At 42.3% G+C, this 24,250-nt stretch overlaps 1 protein-coding gene across 1 annotated transcript in view; it reads left to right on the forward strand.

Moving 5' to 3' along the window:
• The window catches only part of DCLRE1C (DNA cross-link repair 1C), a 344,756-nt gene that overhangs the window by 161,916 nt on the left and 158,590 nt on the right, over nt 1-24,250 (forward strand). Inside the window, exon 9 of the mRNA XM_069228721.1 lies at nt 5,143-5,244. Coding sequence (XP_069084822.1) covers nt 5,143-5,244 — 102 coding nt within the window. The remainder of the gene's footprint in view (nt 1-5,142; nt 5,245-24,250) is intronic.

Consider the following 24,250-nt stretch of genomic DNA (forward strand, 5'->3'; position numbering starts at 1 on the left):
AAGTGTTTTACATGAGCTCATTATAGAAGCGAGCACAGAAGCTGCTAACCAGATTATTGAACTAGAATCTCCAAAGGAAGGTACCCTTGGTGTGGTCTCTAAGCCTCCTTTAGACCCGTTTGTACCAACAGATTCAGCAGTAAGAATAGAACCCCTGATTAGCATAGATGAATTAACTCCCCCTCCACCCAAGAGGAAGAGGAGCAGACAGATAACAAAATCTAATCTCATACCGTTATTACAGCCAACCAATGGAGGGAAAATAACCCATGAAACACATGGAGGAAAATCATTAGCCGCATCAACAGCCTATGCTGGTCCTGTATTAAAAAGCATGGAAACTTTGTTTAAGAAGCTCCATAGTAAACTAGACCAGTGGTTCCCAACCTTTTGGCTTCTGTGGACCTCCACTTTATCATTACTGGAGCCCGGGGACCCCCATTGAACCATTATTGGAATCTGAGGACCCCCCCACCCCAACTGAGACATTAATGAAAGTTCGGGGCCTAATCTGTTAATATTATTTGATTTTGTAAGCAATTGCGGACCCCCTGAGGAGGCTTCGCGGACCCCCAGGGGTCCCCGGACCACAGGTTGGGAACCACTGAACTAGACAATATAGAATCCAGAGTATTTCTGGAAATTAAGGAGATAAAAGAATGTGTAAGTAATATAGAAAAAAACGTTAATGTGGCATTCAATGCCAAAAATCCTGTCTGGCTGTGATATGGCGTTGAGTGAGAATCAAGTAGAGATAGGTACCAGGGATATTATTATGACAGGGAATATGGACTCTAACAAAAGTAATATGGAAAACCATCACTCTGTATAGTGGGAACTATCTCAACTAAAGGCACCTATAACTAACCAGGTGAGACAATTAGATGCAAATCATAGGGGGAGAGGGTGAACAGAGATAGATCCGCGAAAGAGGCTCTACAACTACCTCCAGACGCTACTCCATATACAATTATACTTAAAAATGTACCTAAACTAGGACCAGACATTGTTGAGACCTGGCCAGAACTACGTAACAAAGCATTACACTGGATGTCAATGAATATATGCACACCTGATATATTGTCCCATGAAATCCTATATCCAAGACGAGTTCGGTGGGTGGGATATCTAAAAGAAAAAGAGGGAGATTGCATTGTGGTCAAATTTCGTGACCCTCGCTTTGTGGGAAAATTATTGTCAGATTTAGATAAAAGACAAGAAGGGAGATAATGGCTGTCCCCTTAGGGTATTTCTATAGACTGCTGAATATTCAAGGTGTAAGGTGTTCAGGGGACACGAGGGAAGTAGCCAGCAACCTGCATAAGTATGACAATCTAAAATATTTTAATCAATACATCTTCCTGAGTAATAGTGAGGAACTGGTCTGACAGCAGGAGGATACAAATAGAATAGGGTTGCTTGCCCCAGATGAAACGTTAAATATCATTACAGAATCAATATCCAACATTTCAAGTCACAATGGTAGTGTTGAGATTGAGGGGAGGCCTCTAACAAGGGATTTAATTACCCTTATGTCATGGAATATAGCTGGGGTAAAAACCAAACTGGCTGAAAAGGAATGGCAGTCAATATTAAACTTGTCACACATAATCTGCCTACAAGAGACATAGCATACGGGATTCTTTTTCATTGAAGGATACTCCACACATATTACACCAGCTTCCCCCTCACCTAGCGGGAGAGCTAAGGTGGGGTTAGCCATACTGATTCCAACATTAATCCCGTCCATATTGGTAAAATATTTTCTTAGCTCTCCCTATTACCAGTTTCTATACCTTTTGTATAAATGGTACTATAGGTATTGTGCTAATCAACTATTACAATAATAAATTTGATGATACAAAACAGGTTGTGCCACTAACCCTTCAGGATGATCTACACCTATTCCTAAATTATATTATATCTCCATATATACTGATATGGGCTAGAGACTTTAACATTGGGACGTGCCAGATTACTACAGATAAGGCATGTAGACACACTGATGACCGGGTAATTGCCCAACCTCCTTTCTTACATAACAGCTATGGAACTACACTGAAGAAGATAATATTTAGATACGATCTGGAACTGGTGGAACAAGAGGGGGCGAAGGGAGAGAAGCACCCAGCGTTCAGAGAAGCACCCAACGTTCAGAGGAGGAGGGCATTTCTCAACTATTAATCACATATTAACCTCTAGGAATAACTTTGCCATGATAGAACCACTAAAGATTAAGCCAACTGCATTTAGTGATCACCACCCACTGGTACTTACCCTGAGATTAGCTGAACCCTACAATATAGGAGAACAATTAGCAACAAATATAGGAATTAAATGGGAAAATTAAATTGCTATAAAATGGACTGGGATAAATGAAATAGACTTGATGAAGAAAATCGTGACTGGGTATAAACAAGAAGTTTTAACATGCACAGAATTTTATTAATGTCCATTAGAGATCTTAGTGTCCTTTAACAAACTCAGCAGTGCCATTTCCGGGAGTCTAAAATTGACATCCGGAAGCAAAAAGGGGGTAAAACATGGCTGGTTCGATCGCAATTGCTCACAAGCAAGTCAGGAACTCAAGCAAGCCTTACAGGCCCGACCAAGAAAAAGGGAAGAACTTTCCATCAAACTCTCTAATTATAAACATGCATTGGAGATGAGAAAGGCCCAATTGAGAGGGAGGGCATGGGATAAACTTGAGCAAGCAGCGGCCCTGAGAGATAGTACCCTATTTTGGAAAACTATTAACCAGCCATTCCTTAAAAGTACAGATGTACATGAAATTACTGCACATGTTCCATCAGTGGACTGGCTCTCCCATTTTGATACAATATTTAATCCAGATCATTTGGTTATGCACTCATTGAATGTTGGAATAACTAAGATAAAGCCACCCTTTCTGAATATGATTAGTTTAGAGAAAGTAAGACCTGCCCTGGGAAGATGCTTGAAAAGGAAGGCACCGGGCCCCGACGGTGTGCCAGTAGATGCTTATCTGACATATACGGAATTATGGTGCTCCATTTTGACCCACTTTTTTCTTTAGTGTGATAAATGGATATATTATAACTTCGTGGCAGAAAGTATAATTGTTCCCATTTTTCAAAAGGGAAACAGGGGCGACCTTAAATGTTACCAACCTATCTCCCTTTTAGACTCTTTGATCAAACTATTAGGGAGAATACTTCTAGAAAGATTAGAGTCCTGGGCAATTGATAACCGGATACTTACAGAGGCCCAATCGGGATTTAGACCCGAGGCTGGCCCTTTAGAACAGTTTATAAATCTCAATTTAATAATAAGCAAATACACATGAACAAAAAAGGGCCATGCATTTCTCTGCTTTGCAGATCTTAGCAGTGCTTTTGTTTTAGTGAATCATGCAAAGCTATGGAACGTTTTAACAGACTTGGGTGCACCCCCAGATATAATCAGCTTTCTGGCACAATTGTATAATCATTTAACAGCCCGAGTGCGGTACGGGGGAACGGTGAATGTACCCCAGGTCTCAGGATTGTGAGAGGCATACAACAGGGTTGCATTTTAGCTCCCCTTCTATTTTTCCTTTATATCAATGGGGTAGATGCCCACCTAAAACATACGGCAATTGATACACCTAAAATAGGGAAATGCCCGGTGCCAGTCCTTCTATATGCAGACGATGCGGTCCTACTGTCAAGAAATGCAAACGGGCTGCAGCAGTTGATTGAGGGTTTTGTGGAGTTTATGGAGGGGAGAGTTATGTGCCTGAACCTGAACAAAACAGTTGTAATGACATGTGGCCTGGGTAAGGCTAGAAAGAAAACATATTTTATTAAGGGTCATAAGTGTGAGGAGGTAAGTAGTTTTACATACCTGAGTGTACAGAGGCCGTTTTTAGATTTTCGAGAAAAATTGGCAATAAACCCCTCAGGGAAATGGTACAAATTTATAGAAGTAAAACATTAGCATCACATATGGTTCTGCCCTATGGGGTTCAATACCCGAGATCCAGTCGTTACAAGTATTAGAGAATACATTCTTCTGCAGACTACTTGCTATCCCTAATACCACCTCGACATACATGGTCCATAGGGAATTAGGTTGCCCCTATGTAGAAGACCTACTATACACAAGTGCCCTATTGGCATGGCACGGCTTCTGGTCTAAAGAAGGGACACGATTTACAAAAGAGATTATTAAAGATTGCTTAACACTCGAACATTGGGATAGAATCCCATGGTTTGTGCATCTAAAACATTTTCTGAAAAGTATAAATCTGGATTTACATGACCCAGGTACCATTCTTCAATTCAGTAACAAAGAACTAAAATACCAACTAATGGGGCAAAGAGAAAGTGACAGATTTAGTAGAGAATGTAAGAAATCGACAGTAGCACATTATATGATCGAAGCTAATGAGACTATTCGAAATTATTTGTTAATAGTACCAAATCAAGAAAGATTTTATTTAACCCGAATGCCTTTTAGGACATTGCACTATGTAGTAGCTTTCCCAAATATGGGGACATGGAGTAAAAACCTACCGAAGGGTCCCTGTGCCGGATCCAAGATGCTTTTTATAATTTCTTGCAAACTATACCATGATTTCAGGAAACACTTTTTAAAACCTTTATTTATTACTAACAAATTGTTTTATTGTATAGAAGCTTTTAATAATTTATGTAAATTGGACACCAAAGAGATATGCTATGCAGTGACAAAATGTGTGCTATGAGCTATAGAACAGAGGAAAACATATATGCATTTAGAAATCCTCCATTACGAGATTGAATAATGGTTAATCTCATTAAAATGAAAGTTTTCATCTATTTATTATTAGTGTGCAGATATATTTTATTGAATGTCATTTTTTTGCCTTCTAAAGAAGCTGTACATCTTTTATGGGGTAAAATCTGAATAAAGATTGATTTGATTTGATATGGTTGTTATATGTGGTTAGGCTGCTGAGCCAATAAAGAAAGTAAAGCATAATCTGAAGCCTCTGGTCCTGACTTAAAAATATATCTCTTCTAAATATTTGCGTTTGCATGAATATTTAATATATGAAATTTTATGTAACAATCTACATCCTTTTCAAAGCACAAATAGATGATTAATAAGAATGTTTTAATTTACATTGCCTTTCTTTAGGTGCATGTCAATAAATTAGATATGTTTAAAAACATGCCTGAAATCCTCTACCATGTAACAACAAACAGAAACAGTCAGATTCATGCGTGCCGCCAACCAAGGGTATGTACTATTTTCAGAATATATTTCATTTAGCAAGTGGTATTTAAAACTGTTATATTTTTACTTTCCAGACTTAGGGCCAGATGTAGCAAAGGCTTTTACCCATTCTGTGTCTATGGGAAAAAGTGTTCGTACATATGGCCCTTGGTTCTTAAAAGTGTGTAGACTGCTGATATTTAATCTAAATGGGTTGAGTGAGACAAATAGTATAGAACCATTCGAACTTTAATATTGCAGTACTTTTGAAAGCACCCCCACAGAAAGGTACATTTTCACAACGAATGAATAACAACTGTCCTTTTATGTCCCTTCGTACATCCAGTGTTTGATTTTTATACAAAGCACCATTATTTCATATGATGCCCTGAATCATACAGCTGATTTACAACATATGCTATTGAGCTTCAGTTTGTACAGCCTGTAGCCAGCTAAATAAAGGAAACCAGAGCTAACTGGAAAGTCAAACGCGTGTGGCAATACCAGAACAAAGTTACTGGTAATTCTTATTGATTTTTTTCATGTTATATTCAGGGGTTTGGAAATTAATAAAATATCTATGTGCCCATGGGACAGGTTGCTTCTTAAATATACTTGTCCCTTTGGTGTCATGTAGTGCAGCGACAAATTGTCAGCAATCTCATTATGTAGGAGCTCTGATAATGTCAGGGCTAATACTATAGTAGTGCTTGAATACTAGCAATTTAAAGCCCTGCTACAGCAATTTCCGTAATTTGCAACACTTACACAGATCTACACACTGGGGTTGGAAGAAGCAGTAAACAATAGTTCCAGGGTTAGAATGCCTTTGAACCTCTGCAAACCTACTAACTTGCATGTTTTAAGGATTTTCACCAGCTCTTCTCTACTCTTTTCTCATACTAAAAAAGGCTGGAAATTTACTTGTGACAAAAGCAGAAGTAGAAGTTTTTCCAGAGTTGAGAAAATAGTGGTTGCCGGGAAAGTGACCTTATAGACACTCAATAGATTTTCACATGAGCAAATCTACACATACACATTTGCGTGTGCTAAAATGCAGTTCACAAATATTTTCTAGGAGTACAATTTCCTGATCTACTTCTGTAACTTATTATGAATTCATGAAACCACTAATTCAAACACATATACCATGGGTGCATTTTTGTGACTTTAAAAATTGGGCCCCTAATTAGGTCTGACGTTAACCAAGACATTTAGTTTTGACAAAAATTCTATTGATCTATAACTAGCTTTAATGTGAGTGATATCATGCTGCTCTTCCATAAGGAGCATATTGACACACAAAGTAGTTTGTTCAGTGTCAGGAACTACTGTGGCAATGTGTACTTTCTAGGATCAAAAACATTTATTTGCTTTTTGCCAATGTTTGCTAAAATGGTGATAACCTGGCAGCTCCCACAATAAATGGTTACAAGACCCATGTCAAAACAAGACACACATTGACAAAACCAAAAAACTGTCAGATCAGTTGGCTTTGCCAGTGCTTGTTTATTTTCATGTTTCCCATAATCTAATTCAAAAGGTTTACACCGCTTTTCCATAATGAATGTTTTTTTTAGGAAACATTAGTATGCATCAACACAATTTACTGAATGATGCTTCAAATAAATAGTAGCTAAAACTAGACCTTAATTTACTAAAATGTTTTTTTCCTACTTGCATTTTCTTTCTGAACATTTTATTTCGGAAGGAAAGAATCATTAATCTTGCTCACAAACTTCTGCAAACATTTACATCTAGTCAGAGAGTATTCTGGGACCATTATAAGTAGCCTCATAATGTTGAACTTTTCAAACATGTAAGCACACTTTTTTTTCTTTTTTTTTTTTACTTGAACAACTGTCAGTAGTGCAGTGCGATCTTACAGCGTTTATTTAGTGCGATCACCCTAATGATAAAGACTTTGCGTTAATGAACCATAAATACATGTTCAAACAGAATTAACATACGGACACAAAAAGTACCTCAACTGCAGACAATTCCCCTTCCTGTAAACTGGTAGCCAAAGGGTTCGTGCTGCAAGGGGTTAGTACTACTTGTCCCAATGACAAAATAAACAACAAAACTTGTTGTCCTTGACCCAATACAATATGTTTTGTGTGCCAGGCTATAGGAATTCCACACCCCTCAACATTTAATTTGTCTATTTTTCTTGGCTTTTGAATACAAGGAAAGGAGCAGGTCATTGCATAACTTACAATTATGGAGCACTTATAAAAGAGTACTGACAAATGTCATGATGTTACGGACACAGCTAGAACCTTTTTGACTGCACTAAGCTTCTTATAATTGTTACAAAATCGTCTAAAGCTAGACCATGTACTAATGTCATGAGGCCTATGCATGGACACTATAGTTATGCCTAATATTTTAGCACTCTAGAAACCACTGTGTCTTTTCCTTGCATTGTTGCACATTGCACATTTTTCTTTTGTGCCATTGTTTTAAAACACACTTAATTTCACTTGCTCTGCAGCCTCTTTATAGGGGTTCTGTCTGTACATTCTCTGACTGTTCATTGGGCATAATAAGTGCCAGGTTTTGTTTTCTGTCCGTTCATCAATCATTTTCAGGCTTCTATAGACATATCACAGTAGCTCTTCACTGTAGAAAGCTAATGTTATAAATGAGGTCCTGTAGTGTTTATTTTTAGAGTGGAGGATTCCAGCATAGTTGACAAGTCTGGGGAACTGATGCCCACCGGGCGTGCAGCTTGTGTAAACTGGGTTTACACTTCCCTGTGAGGACCACTTGACTACGCAAACATAGGTATGGGGTTCTCCACTCCCGGAGATCATGAATAATAATAATAAGCCTTCCTGCACATACAATTACAGGGTAGGCTCAGGCCACTAAATTTGCATTATGGTGTGGCACTATTTGTTTTATACAGTTTTCTAACTGCTATTCTGGTTTTCAGAATTATTGCTAGTATTGTAATCCCATCAACTTTGCTTCATAATAGATTGTTAGTTGCAATAAATATATTGTGTACTTTCGTTGTGTCTTTTTTACTGTTCCTATGGATATGTGTGTCTGAGATAATGTATGAAAATGACTGACCTATTTTCCACTGTTCCCTAAGAGAGGGGGCTAGAGTGTCATGCCTTTCAGGTTGCCACAATTGCTTGTCAATGTGCAAGGTTAGAAGGACAAGTACAGCACTGTGGGCTAGTCAGGTATTTTGGTATGATAGTACCGAAGTGGTGCAGCCCCTGCATTCTGACGTTCTGTTGTTCCAAGGCACAGTTCTGCAAATGCAGACTCCCTGCAACACAAATTCCTATTCTTTAAACTTTTATCTGGCTCATCTTAATTCTATCTTTATGTAATATCTCTTTGAGTGAAAGTCATTACCATCTTCGATCCTTGCTGTTATGTTGCTCTTACAAACAACTCTTGAAGTTAAAAGCTTCCTAATACCCTTGATAGCTATGCTAAAGCTAATTTCCCACTTATAACTATTTGGAAAATACAATATTGAGAAAGGTTTCAATACTGTCAGCTGGGAGTATATGAGGGAGGTGCTTGCCCGGGTAGGACAAGGTCAGGACTATATCAGATAAATCAAGCTATTGTATATGAATTTCCTGGTAAACGTGCAAGCTGGTCTGGTGGTCTCAGTAAGGTTTAGTTGGAGCGGTGAGCACACAGGGATTTCTCCTCTCCTCTTGGCTATTTTCCCTTGTGTTGGAGCTGATGGCTGTGCAGTCTATAGAGATTATGGAGGATTTAGGTGGGAGGAGACCACTCATGTGGTGTCCCTCTATACACATGATGCTTAAGTCTACATACGCCATCTCACCTATTTGATCCTAATTCAATTACATACATTGGAGGAGTTCAGGGATTTGTCATGTCTGTGTGTCAACTGAAAAGAAAAGAAATTATTTCCACTCTGATGCCTCGAGAGACTGCAGGTCAAGTGACTTCCGGTGGTGGGGCAAGACTGGGCTGTCACACATTTTAAAAATTTAAGAATTTGTGGCATTCCACAATGCTACTAAGAATTATCAATTTAATATGGAACGGTGCTGACCTAACTTCCTGACCCCAAAAAGTTGTGGAATACTTTACAGTTGTCAGTCATGGGCAGAGTAGCTCTGACAAAAATGGTTTTCCTGCCATGATGCTTATATGAGTTCCAAGAGCAATGATTGGGTTGCCACAAAAGGTGTTCACAGAATTTAACACACTCCTAGTAGACTTAAACTGACCAGGCTGAAGAGGGAATCGGCCAAGGGTGGTCTGAAGTTGCCAGAGTGGAAGCTTATTACATTGTGGTTCAGCTGCATCATGCAGTGCCCTCATTGGCAGATGGAGACAATTGGGGTATAGGATTGTTGCTGGCACAAATGGGGTTTACTCTCATCTCCTGCTTATGTGACAGGTTGTCGAGTATGGTTCAAAGCAGTTAAGAGACATGGGTAGTGCTCCGTCTGGGACAGACCTGAGGATATGGAGCATTCACCCTTTTGAGCTCAAAGTGTCAGTTAAATGCTGTGAGCAGGGAGGTTGTCATACGCTGGCGGATTTGTACCCTGATGACAGATTTGTACGTTTTGTGGATGCACAGGTGACCTTTATAACGACTATTACATTTTTAAAATATACAAAAATTGTGCACACGGCCAGATAGATGTGGCCCATGTTTCTAGAGGCACTGATGCCAACTTGAAGTATGAAGTTTCAAATGGGAGATAGATCTCCTTCTTATACCGAGCTCTCCAAGCAGGTAGACCATTGCAGCGACTGGTGGTACTTGACATTGGCAGAAAGTTGTCCAGGACAGCATTACTGATGCGAAATGCTATGATGTGTGCACAAGGGTACGACAGATATCTAGCTTTGTGCTTTTCAAATTCAGTTATTATAAATATGTACATTTGGCTTCTCTAAACCCTATTAAACTCAATAGGATTTACCCTGATGTTGGTTCAGTTGTCCACATTGTTATACAGAGAGATTGGGCTTTGAGCATCTTGCCTGGACATGTCCGGAGTAAAGGATTTCTGGTCAGATGTACACACTAAGCTTACACACTGCACTGGCCACGAGATCCAGAGTACAATTCAGCATTGTTCCCTGGGATTACTGCCTAAAACAAAAAAAGGAAAAGTGGCTAGGAAATTGTGACTGTTGGGATTGGTACTAGCAAAAAGGATAGTAGCCATGCAGTGGCTTACTACCATGTCACCACAAATAGATGGACTTGAGATAGGTAGAGTTGGAATTTGTGGAGTCTCATGTAACAGAACTTCATACAGGTAGTTTCTTTTCATTGTTAGGGTGCAGGGTGCTTTCGTCTCAATTGGGGTTGGTAGTGCACCGCAAAGTTTCTGTCAATGATATATTTAACATGAATATTATTGTGGAATACAACAGGGACAGTGTGAGTGGTGGTTGAGGGGGGGCGTCGAGATGGGGTAGTATGGTGCACTTTGGTTTGTGTTCTAGTTGTTGTCAGGGCTGTGTTATACTATATTGTGGCTGATCTCCCTATTTATGATGGGACAGTTTCTTACTGCGTTAACATGTAGGCATTTTATGGCATCTTTGAACTGAAACTTGCTAATTCTCCTGATAATTGATCTCATTTAGCTACTGATAAGAACTGTCAAAAAGGCAGTCTCCCATGAGAAGGCACAACACGTAGTTTTATCTCTAGTTTAGGACAAAGTCCTGACACATCCAGGGAAGAGTATATTTTATAATAGCTAGAATCATCAGGTCTCCTTGAATATGAGTACTCCAGATATTCTTTAAAAAACGTTTTCTTTATTCTTCCCCGTCCTGGTGTGTAAGTCTCAATATGCGTTTCCAACTCAAAAGTCAGGTTTTGGTTAGGTTTGGGCAAGGGTAACTAGGTGACTATGGCGAGGGATTGTAAAAGGTCCTGGCAGCAGTGGCATTAACAATGCTAGCTTGAGTTGTCCATCCTAAATGCAGCCTTTCTACCTCTACTTCCATATCTTTCCATTCTTCTTCTTGAGGAATGGCACACTACTTCTTTGACTTTGATTTTTATTTTTGCAAAGCAAAGTACCAATGAAGTGATGGATAACATGGCTTCAGAAGACATATCCTTGACTTTATGTTCAAGGATGACATCTGGGATTCATTTGTTCCTCTGGCAGCACATTCAATAGCTTTAAGTTGAAGTGTTTACTTCATATATCTTGGTGTAAAGTTTGTATGTTGTGCCTTCCATAAACGTCTCCCGGAAGATCTGACCTTCAGTAAGAGAGGCTAGATCTAGGAGTGTCGCAATCTTTGAACATGTTGGCTGTAGAATAGTCATAAAGGATAATTCTAAACTAGTAGGTGTCAGTCCAGGCATTGTCAATGTCTGGATTTATGTTAATCAATATTCAAAGCACATGGAGCAAATACTGAGTGAGTCAGGCACCCATTTAAGAGCAACAAATTTTGTATTTATGGAACACATGTTGCTAAAGAATTGACTAGAATATATTCTACTTATGAAATTTTACTTGCCAGGTTTCTACTTATTACAGCATTGATCAATGAAGTTTAAGCCAATGTTTCTTCCAATTATGGAGAAGGTGAAATGGGTAGAGATATATGATATGTTTCATTATCTTGTTCACAGTGAATGCCCTTGTCTAAAGCTCAGGCCTGTCTTTTCCAATGTATTGACATACGCATTTTGTTTAAATGGAGTGTATCTGTAGTTCTGTTCCCTATCCAGCAGGCCATCCTCCAACCACTGCCAATAATTTACTTCTATTGTCGATATTTTTCAGTAATTCAAGATGAAACCATATTTCATTAGGAAACATTTTAACACGGTTAATGGACTGGAAGAATGCATTCTGGATCAAGTAATAATGTTGCCCAATGAAGGTGGTCATTGGTTTTAAGGCCTGGTTTAGAGTTTGGCTGAGGGGGTTACTCCGTCACAAACGTGATAAATATCCCATCCGCCGTATTGCGACCCCATGATAGCCTATGGAGATCATAATATGGCTTACGGGATATCCATCACGTTTATGAATCAGTAACCCATCCTTCAAACTCTAAATCAGTCCCTTGGTTCGTAAAGTACACACAAGATTTGTCCCTTGTAGTGTACTCCTCTGGCTCAAGTCCATGCACAGTTAAATTTTCATGGCATAAGCTCTATGTATTTTTGAGAGAATGATTCTTATTAGCCAAAAGTATACTTTGCTTTTGAAATCTCCACGTAGTAGCTCTTAAAAGGAAATGTACCAAACTTGAAATCTAGATGCCAGAGTGGTAACAACTGCACACACCCACACTGTTTAGAAAGTGGAATGCACAGTTTGCCTCATGAGTTAGAGCTACTGATCATTTGCACAATGGGGCAAATATTGGAGAATTTACTGGGGAATCTGTCATTCGTTAATGAATGACTGAATTAAATAATACTTGTGGAGCTCAAAAGCTGCTCCAGAGAGGCATCCTGGCACTATTGTAAATCCGTTCACCTAAAAATGCTGCTAACCAGGATGGAATCTAAAATGTTTTCAACTGTGTTTTTTTAAACTCGCTTCTCCTGTGATGGTTCCCGGAGAAAATGGTAAGTCATTCTAAAGTTTGAAAGCGCGAACCAGGAAAGAACACCCTCCCTTCCTCGTTCGATGCACCTTAGAAATTTTAAACAGATGCACATTAGAGGAGCAAAGATTCTCTCTAGATGATAGTGAGGCAGTTTAACCCACAGATGTTGATGGCCCCTCTTGCTCTTTAAGGTAATGTCAAGCATTTTAAGTAAATCGTTTTGTACTTACTACCAGTAGAATACCAGTACAGTTGTTTCAAATGAGGGATCATTGATTGCAGGCTAGGGGTATGAAGTCTTAATCAGACTGCTGCATTTTGGATGACCTGAAGTCAGAAAATAGGGCTGACTGAAAGGCCAAGGTATAAATCACTGTTGTAATCCAGCCTAGTTGTAAGCAGATGCCAGGAAAAAGGGAAGAGTGGTGCCTGAAACACATTTTTACAACCAACAAAACGGATGATTAGAAAAACACCAGATTGTGCAGAAGGCTAGATCTTTACCCAGAAAGCATACTTTTGTGAGTTTGTGTAAATCTTTTCATTAGTTTTTGAGAATTGAAGGGGGGAGGGAAGGGGGGTAGAGGGAGGGAGAGAGAGAGATGTTTTAAAATTGAGGTTTAAAAAAAAAAATTATATATATATCCATCCACATAGTTGTCCTTTCAAACCTTGATGAAAGAAGTCACCGGCACTCCAGATTTCTGCAAACCAACATCTTTTATTGCTCTATAGAATCGTAAACATCATTCAAGGCTGATGCGTTTCGACCATGTCGGTCTTCCTCATAGCCCATAATTCCATAAACAAACAAGCCCCATTGCCCCTAAAAAATACATCCTCCTGTTTAATGGACATAGAAAAAATACTCAAAACATTTACATCGCAGCCAAATGGCCTATAATTGTTTCTCCTTCTCAAACAACCTTTTCATTCATTTCCTATTTTTCAACTAATTATACTATGCCAACAACTGTTTTTACATTATCCACTCCCTGGGCGATAGGGAACTAATCAGTTATGTTTTCCTACACCAACGGAGTCCTGTTACATGTCAATATCAACATATTATCCTTGTCCCTTTTTGAAGAGTTCTTCTATTAACCCACATGTACAAAAAGATCTTTGTCCTGATTTAAACCCCACGGGAATTTACTATTTAGTCTGATTGTGTATTCAGATTCCATCCTCCTGAGAATACGTTCCCTGTCTCCTCCTCTTTATGATGGCAAGACCCTGTCAATCCCAAAGAAAAGCATGCCATCAATTTTACCATCATGCGCCTGTCTGCAATGTCGTGCTTCTGGATAATTAACATCATTATTTTTAATTGCACGCCAATGCTCCAAAATCCGTTTCTTAACAGGAAAAATTGTATTCCCCACATACCTCAACTTGCATGGACGTGAAATCACATACACTACAAAAACTGAATTGCAATTGATACATTTCCAGTGATCATTTCTTCACCGTCATTCCAGTGTGATCCTACCAGTGGTCACCCTGGGAACTGCCGACGAGCACATCTAACAAGCTATCCCGGCGCCACAACTAACAATTGATCTGAGAGGCTGGAGCAGAAACAGAACTCTGTTTTCACATCACCATTTTGCTAATGTAGTAGATATTCCCTGTGGAAAAATTACCAATGCATTTCTTATAATAATATGTACCACTGTGGGTTGGTTGGGTGCCTGAGACGCCTGGAGCAGAGCACTGCAGATTGCCGGGACTATCACCCCACAGACATTAGCCTAAGCTTTAGCATGCGTGAACATGTTTGATGGTTGGTTGTCTGAAAGTTTGGGCGAATGTGTCGCACCACTTGTCCTGAGGATTGGGGGTTGGCACATGTTTATTTTATATAAATATGGTATTGTTTTATGCTGCATATGCCTGCCGCACCCTAGACTTGCTGGTATGGGGATGTCCCTCAGGATGGGCCTGGAGACGCCAACTACTATCCATACACCACTCACTACATGCTCAATAGCTACCATGCTAGATTCAAAGGTACTACCATGGAACATTAGAGGCTTGCACTTGATGATCAAGCATCACAAGGTACTTTCGCATCTCACTTGAAGAGGGATACTTATAGCTCTTCTCCAAGAGACCCACCTGGATGCCAAGGAGACCTAATCATCGAGGCCCAAAAGAAAGTGGCAGTAGAGGTCGAAAGTCTGCACTACTACAATACTAAGGCCTATGTAGTGCATACACATGCCAAGAGCGATCGAGCGAGCTCCCTAGTGGCGTGGTTGGCGAACCCAGCTAAAGGAGGGTTGATCATAGTCAAACTGCGCAAATCTTCGAGTCACGCAGTCTATCACCAGGCTGAAATTAATCAAGAATCTTGCAGCTACTATGCGGACCTATACACAAATAAAGTCCAGCCATCCATGGCAGACATCCAAGGGTTCTTGTCATGTATCATCCGTCTGACGTTATCAGGTCAAGAGTCGGATGCCTTAGGACAGGCAATCACGCACCCTGAGGTGAGAGCGGCCATTTCAAGCATGGCACAGACTAAGCCAGGACTAGATGGTTTTCCAATTGAATTTTACTCAACATATATGGCAACATTAGGCCCGAGGATGGTCAGCATGTACGACGAGGCTAGGAAAAATGGGGACCTTATCGTTCCTCTCCTGAAACCGGGAAGACCGGCTACCGACGTAACAGCTTATTGACACTTGTTGATGCTGTTGGTAGATTACAAGATACTTAGCAAAATCCTGGGCACACGCCTACTACGTCACATGTCCCATCTGATCCATCGAGATCAGGCAGGATTCATCCTAGGACGGCATGTGGGCCTCAACCTCCTTTGGCTATTCTCACTACTCAATGATGACACCAATGATAAGAATAGCACAGCGATTTTCGCTGTAGTCTTCGAGAAAGCTTTTGATAGCTTGGAATGCCGTACCTATATGAAGTGCTACCTAAGTTGGCCCTTGGAGACCACTTCGTAGCCTGGACCCAATTGCTCTATACCATGCCGCGAGCGATGGGACACAGTTATGGGATAGAGAGAAAACCAGACAGGCTGCCTACTATACCCCCTTCTTATTGCGCTTGCCATCGAACTGCTCGCATGTATGGCTCGAGCGGGAAATGCCTAAAGAGGCCTGCGTGCAGCGAAGTGTGGTCATTACATTGCATTGTACACAGATGATCTCCTACTATTCTAGGAGGCAGCTGCAGGTGCCCCCCAGGGAGCAAAACACCTATTGAATCATTTTGGCTCACTATCTATCTGGGCTCTGAGTCAACTGGCGAAAAACCAGTCTCTTCCCTATGACAGCTGACTGAACACCCCCCACCCCAGACATTGGAGATCTACAGTGGGAGCCGCGCTGCCTGGCTTACCTGGGAGTGCACGTTTACCTTAATCAAGTGGACCTTCTGGAGGGAAATGTAGGATGGGCACTGCGTGAACTCCGTAGCAAAATGACCTTTTGGGGGTCATTTTCCTCTTGGTGGCAGGGCGAGCCGTCCTCCTTAAAATGATTGCTCTGCCTCAACTACTTTATTTCTTTCCTACTCTTCCACTATGTATCCTGGATGCATTCTTCAAAGATTTGCACTTGTTGATTGTTGGCTTCCCATGTGGGTCTGGTAGACGAAGGCTGGCACTAGCAGTGCTTCAGAGGCCTATGGGGGAATGGCCGTCCCTGACTTCAAGACCTATTACTTGGCGGAGCAGTTGCAGTGGCTAACTCAGTGGATAGCTAACCGCACAGTGTTGGGGAGAGAGGTTGCACCCTTTACTCGTAACTATCACACTTTAGCCAGAATAATATTTCACCTTGGCCCTCCTGCTGCGTCCAGTCCCACTGAGCTAAAGGTGCTGCGTAGCTTTTGGTTGCATTATCTCAGCATTTCATGTTGTTGTACACCTTACTCTTCCTGAGATCCCACTGCAATTCCTATCAGCATTGCCTTATGGGGGCGATTGGAGGGGACTCTCTAGTTGGATAGAGGTGGGGGTGACCTCCATGGGAACCTTATTCGAAGCTGACACCCTCCTACCATTTTAGGAATTTAGAGCTAGCCATGACATACCGCAAGGACACTTTCTCCTTCATAGAGTGGTCAGTGAGGCAATCACTAAGCATTGGCAGAAGGGGCGTGCGAAGCCTCCCCATTCGGGTGTCTGTCAGTATCTGACAACTGCTACTGATATATATAAAGTGGTGACATGCCTTTATAGGAGGATACAAACAGACCTCTGTCAATCCCTTACAGCCCTTAAATGAAAATGAGAAGAGTACTTGGGTACATTAGTTTCGGATGAAAATCGGGGCGACATACTGACCTGGGTACCTGAAGTCTAAGCTTATAAACCTATCCGTCTAACATAGGGCATACATGACTACATATGTTCTGGGTTTGTCCAGTTCTGAGGGAATTCTGGGAATTCATTGTCGACACGCTAACAGAGGTCATCAACTGTGAAGTTCTCTATGTTCCCAGACATTGTTGGCTCAGTGATTATTCTCTTATAGCTCGGCATAAAGTGTCCATTTAGTTCCGGTTCATAAGACTTCTGCTGGCTAAGAGGGAGATAACTAGGAATTGGAAAGTGGCAAGGGGTCCCCAGAGCGCAGCCTAGAGGCGGGAGGTGTTGAGGTTGGCGAAGGCAGAGGAGGTGGTGAGATACCAGGAAGACAGGCGTGGCAAGAGTTTGACCGAGAGGGCCCAGGTCTGGGGCACCCTATTGTGCATCCTAGAGCATTTGGGCAAATCGCTTCTAGATGGTGCTTCATCCCAATCATCTAACACCCACACGTCGGAAGGGAGATCAGGGGGCAAAAGGACAGGACTCACCTGGAAACACCTGACACAGCAACAGACCCCAGTTGAACTTAAATATTAGCAGATTGAGGTGGTTTAATGCGCAAGGGGGGAGGGTAGGCTCGCTGACTGGGAGCACCTATGCTGTGGTGTGGCATGAAGAGAGGGGGAATATTGTCACTGTAATTATGCAGACGTGGAATACATTCAATGACATGTATCAATGATTGTATTAAAAGTACTCCGGTATTATAAATGTAAGATACTGCCATTGCTGAGACAGATATCCCTGTAATAAAGAAATGATACGCCACAACTGGAGCGCCCAATGTGCCTTTAATGTAAATATTAAAGCTCAATAAAGTATGTTTTAAAAAAAATCTAATAGAAGATACAGTCTAGAATTGTTGCCACCATTTTCCCATATCTGCAAGGGTTCATCCGTCCATGCCGCTAAACCATTCATTGATTGTTGGGGTGCTAGTTGCCTGCCAATATCGACTGATGTCTTGCTACTGGAAGGCCTGTAGTCAGTAACATCTTATCTCCCCCTGATTTCCTCCCTCCCTCTGTCCACTAGCCCCTAGGTTCTATCCCAATCTGTCTGGATTGTAAAAATGTGGAATATCTCTAGTTTTGTATACTCAATTAAAGTATTTAAATTGCATAAGACATAATTTTGTGAAACTTTGCAACATCATTTCAGTCATCTTGGCTTCCAGGTTTTCGTCATCATTGATTTTTCCCAGATCTATGGTCCACCTATCACTGGAGGGCTTAAAGGGGTCTGGTGTGTTAACAAGTGCACAATGAAGACTTGAAACACCCATCCTGTCAAATTTCTCCTCTAATAGATTGGATTCAACGGGGTTAAAGTTGGGGATGGGGTGCAGCCTGATCTTATAGCACCCAGCATATTCCTTAATTAGTTAAAACAAAAGAAATGTGACTTGTGTAGGGCATATTCTGCACTAAGGTTGGCACAGGATTTCCAATGCCCGTAATTCACCTAGCTTAGATATGCCTATATTATCCTAGGATCTGAACTACTCCTATTTCGTCACAGCATGAATCAATATACCAGCCCATAAAGATGTGTCCTTTTCCCCCATGCTGTCCATCTTAAGGCACTGAACCAACTTTTAGTCGGAATCCTTGGGGTGGCAGGAACGTTGTGGGTGTTGTACTATGCATCTGTGCCAAGAACTCCTGCAATTCCAACTGTCTTAATTGTAACTGAGTGGCCAGGTGCACCAAAAAATCAGTCATTTATAGGATCATCTGGGGAACCCAGTAATATAGTTGTATATCTGCCACCCCTAATGTCCCATCAGGAGCTGACTGGAAGTATTTGGCAAATCTGAATCTCTTGGTAGAATGCCTTCCCAAAGATAGGAGGACAGATTGGATTGGAATGTTTTAAAAAATGTTGGGTTTTGGGTGTGGATAATTTTACCCCTCCCACTCAAGGCATCTTCCCAGAAGCTCTCAAAACTGGTCGGCTCCCCCCACTTCTAAAGAAACCTACACTATACCCTGATTGCCTCGCTAACGACCAGCCCATCACTCACCTACCATTCATTGGCATGATCACTGAAAAAGCAGTCTGAGTACAACTCCAGATAACATTAATGCAAAACCAACATCCCACATGATTACCAGTCTATCTTTAGATCACGCTGCAGCACAGAGACAACCTCCTTACACATCCTGGACAATGCCCTCTTGACCACAGTTAAAGATGACCCTTGCCTCCTGATATTTTTGATCCATTCAGCTGCCTTGAACACAGACAACAATCCCTCCTTTGTACACACCCTTGAGTCGCAAATAGATTTAATTACTATGTCTTTCATTGATTCACCTCCGACCTTTTCAACAGACAGTAGGTACTATATTCAGGTTCCACAATTCTGTCGGATCTTGTGAAATTTGGATGCTGTACATTGAGAATTACTGTGTATGATCCAAAGTGTGTGATTGACTACAGTCATGTCACCCTCCACTCAGAGCTGATTTGTGCAATTGACTGTAAGCCCCAAGGTGTCACCATAAATGTTAATCATGTGTATAAACCAGGGGACTGATAGGTGTAGCTTTTGCAAACATAACAGTATATTGTTGGCATAATAAGCTTTGCGGTTCTTAGCCAACTTCCTCATATCTCCCCCACCTCCAATCTGTACCTCAAACTTGGGTGACTTCTCTAATACAATTTGCCATGGGTTTAGTTACTAAAGAAAAGAGGTGCTGAGACACCAGGAAACCCTGCAGCACCACAGTCATGGTCTTAAACTGCTAGTATAATACTCCATTGATGCAAACTCTTGCCTATGGTGAGGTGAGGTGTAAGCAGATGCACGCATGCCATAACCCTGGGGCCATATCTCATTTTGCTAAGTACCATATATAGGAATGGCCATTTAATTGAGTTAAATACTTTTTCAAAATAAACAGAGACTAGTGCTATAGGTTGTTCTATTTTGTCTAGGTTTTCTAAGGCTACATGCAGCCTTCTCATGCACTGTCTAGTTCCTCCATGTGGCATAAATTCATTCTGATCAGTGTCTACTAAGGATAAAATTGCGTTTGACAGCCTTATAGCCAGAACCTTCATCATAATTGTAGCCTTCATATTGATTAAAGATATGAGCCTGTAAGAATCGCAATCTGTGGCTTGCTTGTCCAGTATTGTAATGACCGCAGTTGTAGCCCCACATAACTTGTGTGGCGGTTGCTCAAGGTGCAAAGCTTCCCAAAACATGGCCCCCAAGAACTCCAACAAGTAACTCTCATATCACTTATTAAATGTGGGCTGGGTCTGGCGGAGTGGTTGGGGCTTCTAATATTTCTTCATCCAAGATCATAAGATCTAAATCCTCTTTATTTTTACTTTTAACCTGGCTACCAGGAGGTCTCCTATTGCTTGATTCTTGCTTTCAACTTGAGCTAGAGGTACATCTCAATATAAAATGTTATTATAATCTGTGAGTACCTCAGTAATGCCCCTGGATGTTGTGACATAACCTTAGTTTGGGTCTTGTATTTTACCAATTATCCTTAGTTCCCTTTAGTGATTGTCCAACCAGTAAATTATCCCCCACATTTTATCTCCTAAATCGTATGCTCTGTGCTATGTTGAAACACAAGTTCTTTTGACTTTTTCAAGTAGCTTTTACTTAGGGCATAATCTGGGCGCTTCCATTTGCCAATATGTGTACCCGCCTTGGGTATGGGAATAGCACCTTTCTATGGGATGGATTAGAGCTCCTGACAATGATCTGGTCCCTATCTCAACTCTAGGAGATTATAGTGCCGGGAGTTGTTGACCGCATTATAGCTGAGGGTGGTAAAGGTTTATTTAACTCATGGTACTCCCCAGTTCCATCAAAAACACAATTGGAGATCCAGCAACGCTGAAGCATTCAAATGCCATTGGCCACCTGGCTCTTGCCTTGATTTACTTAATGTGATTTCCCACAGGGAGTGGTCTGAAAGGCATCTAGAAACAATGTTATAACCCTATGTGCCTGAAAGCTCTACTGCCGAAACAAAGACATCAATTATGGAGTGTGACTAGTTTGCCCCTGAGTAAAAGGGATAGTCCCAGACAGTTGGGTGTCCAACTCGCCAAGCATCACATCCCATCACGACTGTCCTGCCTGGAACTATAGACCTCAGTTCAGAGGAACCTCTAAGGTCCATCCAATAATCTATTATCGGGTTAAAGTCACCTTCTGTATACACTTTGCTTACTGGGACACTAAGGATGGGGTCAGTCACGTCTTAGTAGTGTGGTCTCAACCAGCACTGATGGAACATAAACACTTATGAAGGACCACTGAGAACCATCTAACCAACCAGAGACCCCCACAGCGACCCAGTGCATTGAGATGCACCTCCTCCAGAGAAACACTGTATGGATCAGTATTACTACTCTTCTGGACCCTTTAATAACACCTGAATGGTAAACTGCCATAACCATATCTGCTCAAGAAGCAGCAGAGTTCCCATTATATGGGTTTCTTTTTAAAGAAGTTCATTGGCATTGGCGCCAAAAAACAAATCCACTGTGCCTAGTGGTTTCTGCCCCCTTGGGGGCAGATTGACCTAAAATCGCCCAATCTGCCCCTAAGGGGGGCAGAAATGGTCTAAATACAACTTGCCTCCCAGGGCAGCGACTGTTGCCTGATGGGTCGCTACCCATCTCTAAAAAACCAAACAAACAAAAAAAAAACACCAAAAAAAAAATTGTGCTGGCGCCTAGAGGTTTCTGCCCTCCCCCCCCCCCCGGGGGCAGATCGGCCTAATAATAGGGGCAGAAATGGCCTAAAATAAATTTGTCCCCCCAACCCCAATCCCCCCCCCCCCGGGAGCGACCCCTGCCTACGGGGTCGCTCCCCCTGCGTGACATTGGCGCCAAAAAACAAATCCCAGGTGCCTAGTGGTTTCTGCCCCCTTGGGGGCAGATTGACCTAAAATCAGCCAATCTGTCCCCAAGGGGGGCAGAAATGGCCTAAATACAATTGGCCCCCCAGGGCAGCGACCCTTGCCTGATGGGTCGCTACCCATCTCTAAAAAAAACAAACAAACAAAAAAAAAAACACAGAAAAAAATTTGCCCGGGCGCCTAGAGGTTTCTGCCCCCCCCGGGGGCAGATAGGCCTAATAATAGGCCGATGTGCCCCCAGGGGGAGGCGGAAATGGCCTAAAATAAATTTGCCCCCCCAACCCCCATCCCCACACCCCCGGGAGCGATCCTTGCCTACGTGGTCGCTCCCCCTGCGTGACATTGGCGCCAAAAAACAAATCCCAGTTGCCTAGTGGTTTCTGCCCCCTTGAGGGCAGATTGACCTAAAATCGCCCAATCTGTCCTCAAGGGGGCAGAAATGGCTTAAATACAATTTGCCCCCCAGGGGAGCGACCCATGCCTGATGGGTCACTCCCCATCTCTAAAAAAAACAAACAAACAAAAAAAAAACACCATTTTTTTTCCCCCCTGGCGCCTAGAGGTGGGGGCAGAAATGGCCTAAAATAAATTTGCCCCCCCCCCCCCAACCTCCCCCCGCCCGGTAGCGACCATTGCCTACGGGGTTGCTCCCCCTGCGTGACATTGACGCCAAAAAACAAATCCCCGGTGCCTAGTGCTTTCTGCCCCCTTGGTCTAAATACAATTTGCCCCCCAGGGGAGCGACCCTTGCCTGATGGGTCGCTCCCCATCTCTAAAAAAAAAAAAAAAAAAATACACACAATTTTTTTTTGCCCTGGTGCCTAGAGGTTTCTGCCCCCCTTGGGGGCAGATTGGCCTCATCAAAATAGGCCAATCTGCCCCCAAGGGGAGCAGAAATGGCCTAAATATAATTTTCCCCCAAGGGGAGCGACCCTTGCCTAAGGGGTCGCTCCCCACCTAAAAAAAAAAAAAAAAGAAACGTAATTTTTTTTTTTTATCCCTGGTGCCTAGAGGTTTCTGCCCCCCCTGGGGGCAGATCGGCCTAATAATAGGGGGGACAGAAAAGGCCTTCCCGAAAACATGCCCCCCCTGGGAGCGACCCTTGCCCAAGGGGTCGCTCCCTTATGACAATATCACAAAAAAATAAAAATAATCCCTGGTGTCTAGTGGGGTTGCAAAAGCCGGATTGCAAGCAATCCGGCTTTTGAAACCCTCGGAGAGACTTCAAAGGGAAGGAAATACATTTCCTTCCCTTTGAAGCCCCTCCGGGCCTCCCCCACGTGATTGAAAGAGAAATGCCCCTGTGACTAATCAGCGCGCGCTCGCGCGCTGACGTCACAGGGGGGGTGGGGGTGGGGGGGTCGGGGTGGAAGGGGAAGGTCTTCCCCTTCCATCCTCGCCTTGGGGGGGAGGGGTGTGCACGGGGGGGCACAGGGGAACTGTAGCCTTGGACGAGATCATCTCGTCCAAGGCACAGAACAGGTTAAGGACCTCCTCCTCTGCCGTGAATCTTTCGTCTTCGTGCTCAAAGAAGCCAGTAGTTAGTTGATGGGCCTTTGTTTATCTAACTTATGACATTTTGAACTGACCTGGCATATCCGTCCACTTTGCATATCAATCATCTGGAGTTGAAAGATGTTCATCTAGCTCTCAAGCCTTCCTTCCTCACTCTGCACTCTCTCACTTAGCCCAGACCATTTGGAGATGGGCTATCAGATACAACATTCATCTGTTAGCAGAGTACCTGCCGGGATCGGACAACAACTTTGCAGATCTCCTCAGAGGAGACATCAGCAAGTCCACAAATGGAAGATCCACTCGCAAGTCCTCCTCTAATACTTTTGGCTTTGGGATCACCCAGACATTGACCTTTTCGCCACAGCAGAAAACACAAAATGCCCATACTTCGCCTCCAGGTTCCCACGCCAACACAGTCCAAGGGCAACGCGCTATGTTTGAGTTTCTCAGGGATATTTTCTTACGCTTTTCCCCCTCTCCCACTGCTACGTTTGTGGTTCACACACTTCGGCAGACATCTCTTACCCTTATCCTAGTAGCTCCCATGTGGGCAGGGCAACCATGGTTCTCCATTCTCCTAGAACTCTTAATAGTCCCACACGAGATCAGGCAGGACCTTCTCAAGCAGAACCATGGCGAAATCAGGCATCCGGAGCCCAATTCCCTTAACCTTGCAATCTGGCTCCCTCAACCG

Source organism: Pleurodeles waltl, chromosome 4_1 (assembly GCF_031143425.1).
Source record: "Pleurodeles waltl isolate 20211129_DDA chromosome 4_1, aPleWal1.hap1.20221129, whole genome shotgun sequence".
Taxonomy (NCBI): domain Eukaryota; kingdom Metazoa; phylum Chordata; class Amphibia; order Caudata; family Salamandridae; genus Pleurodeles; species Pleurodeles waltl.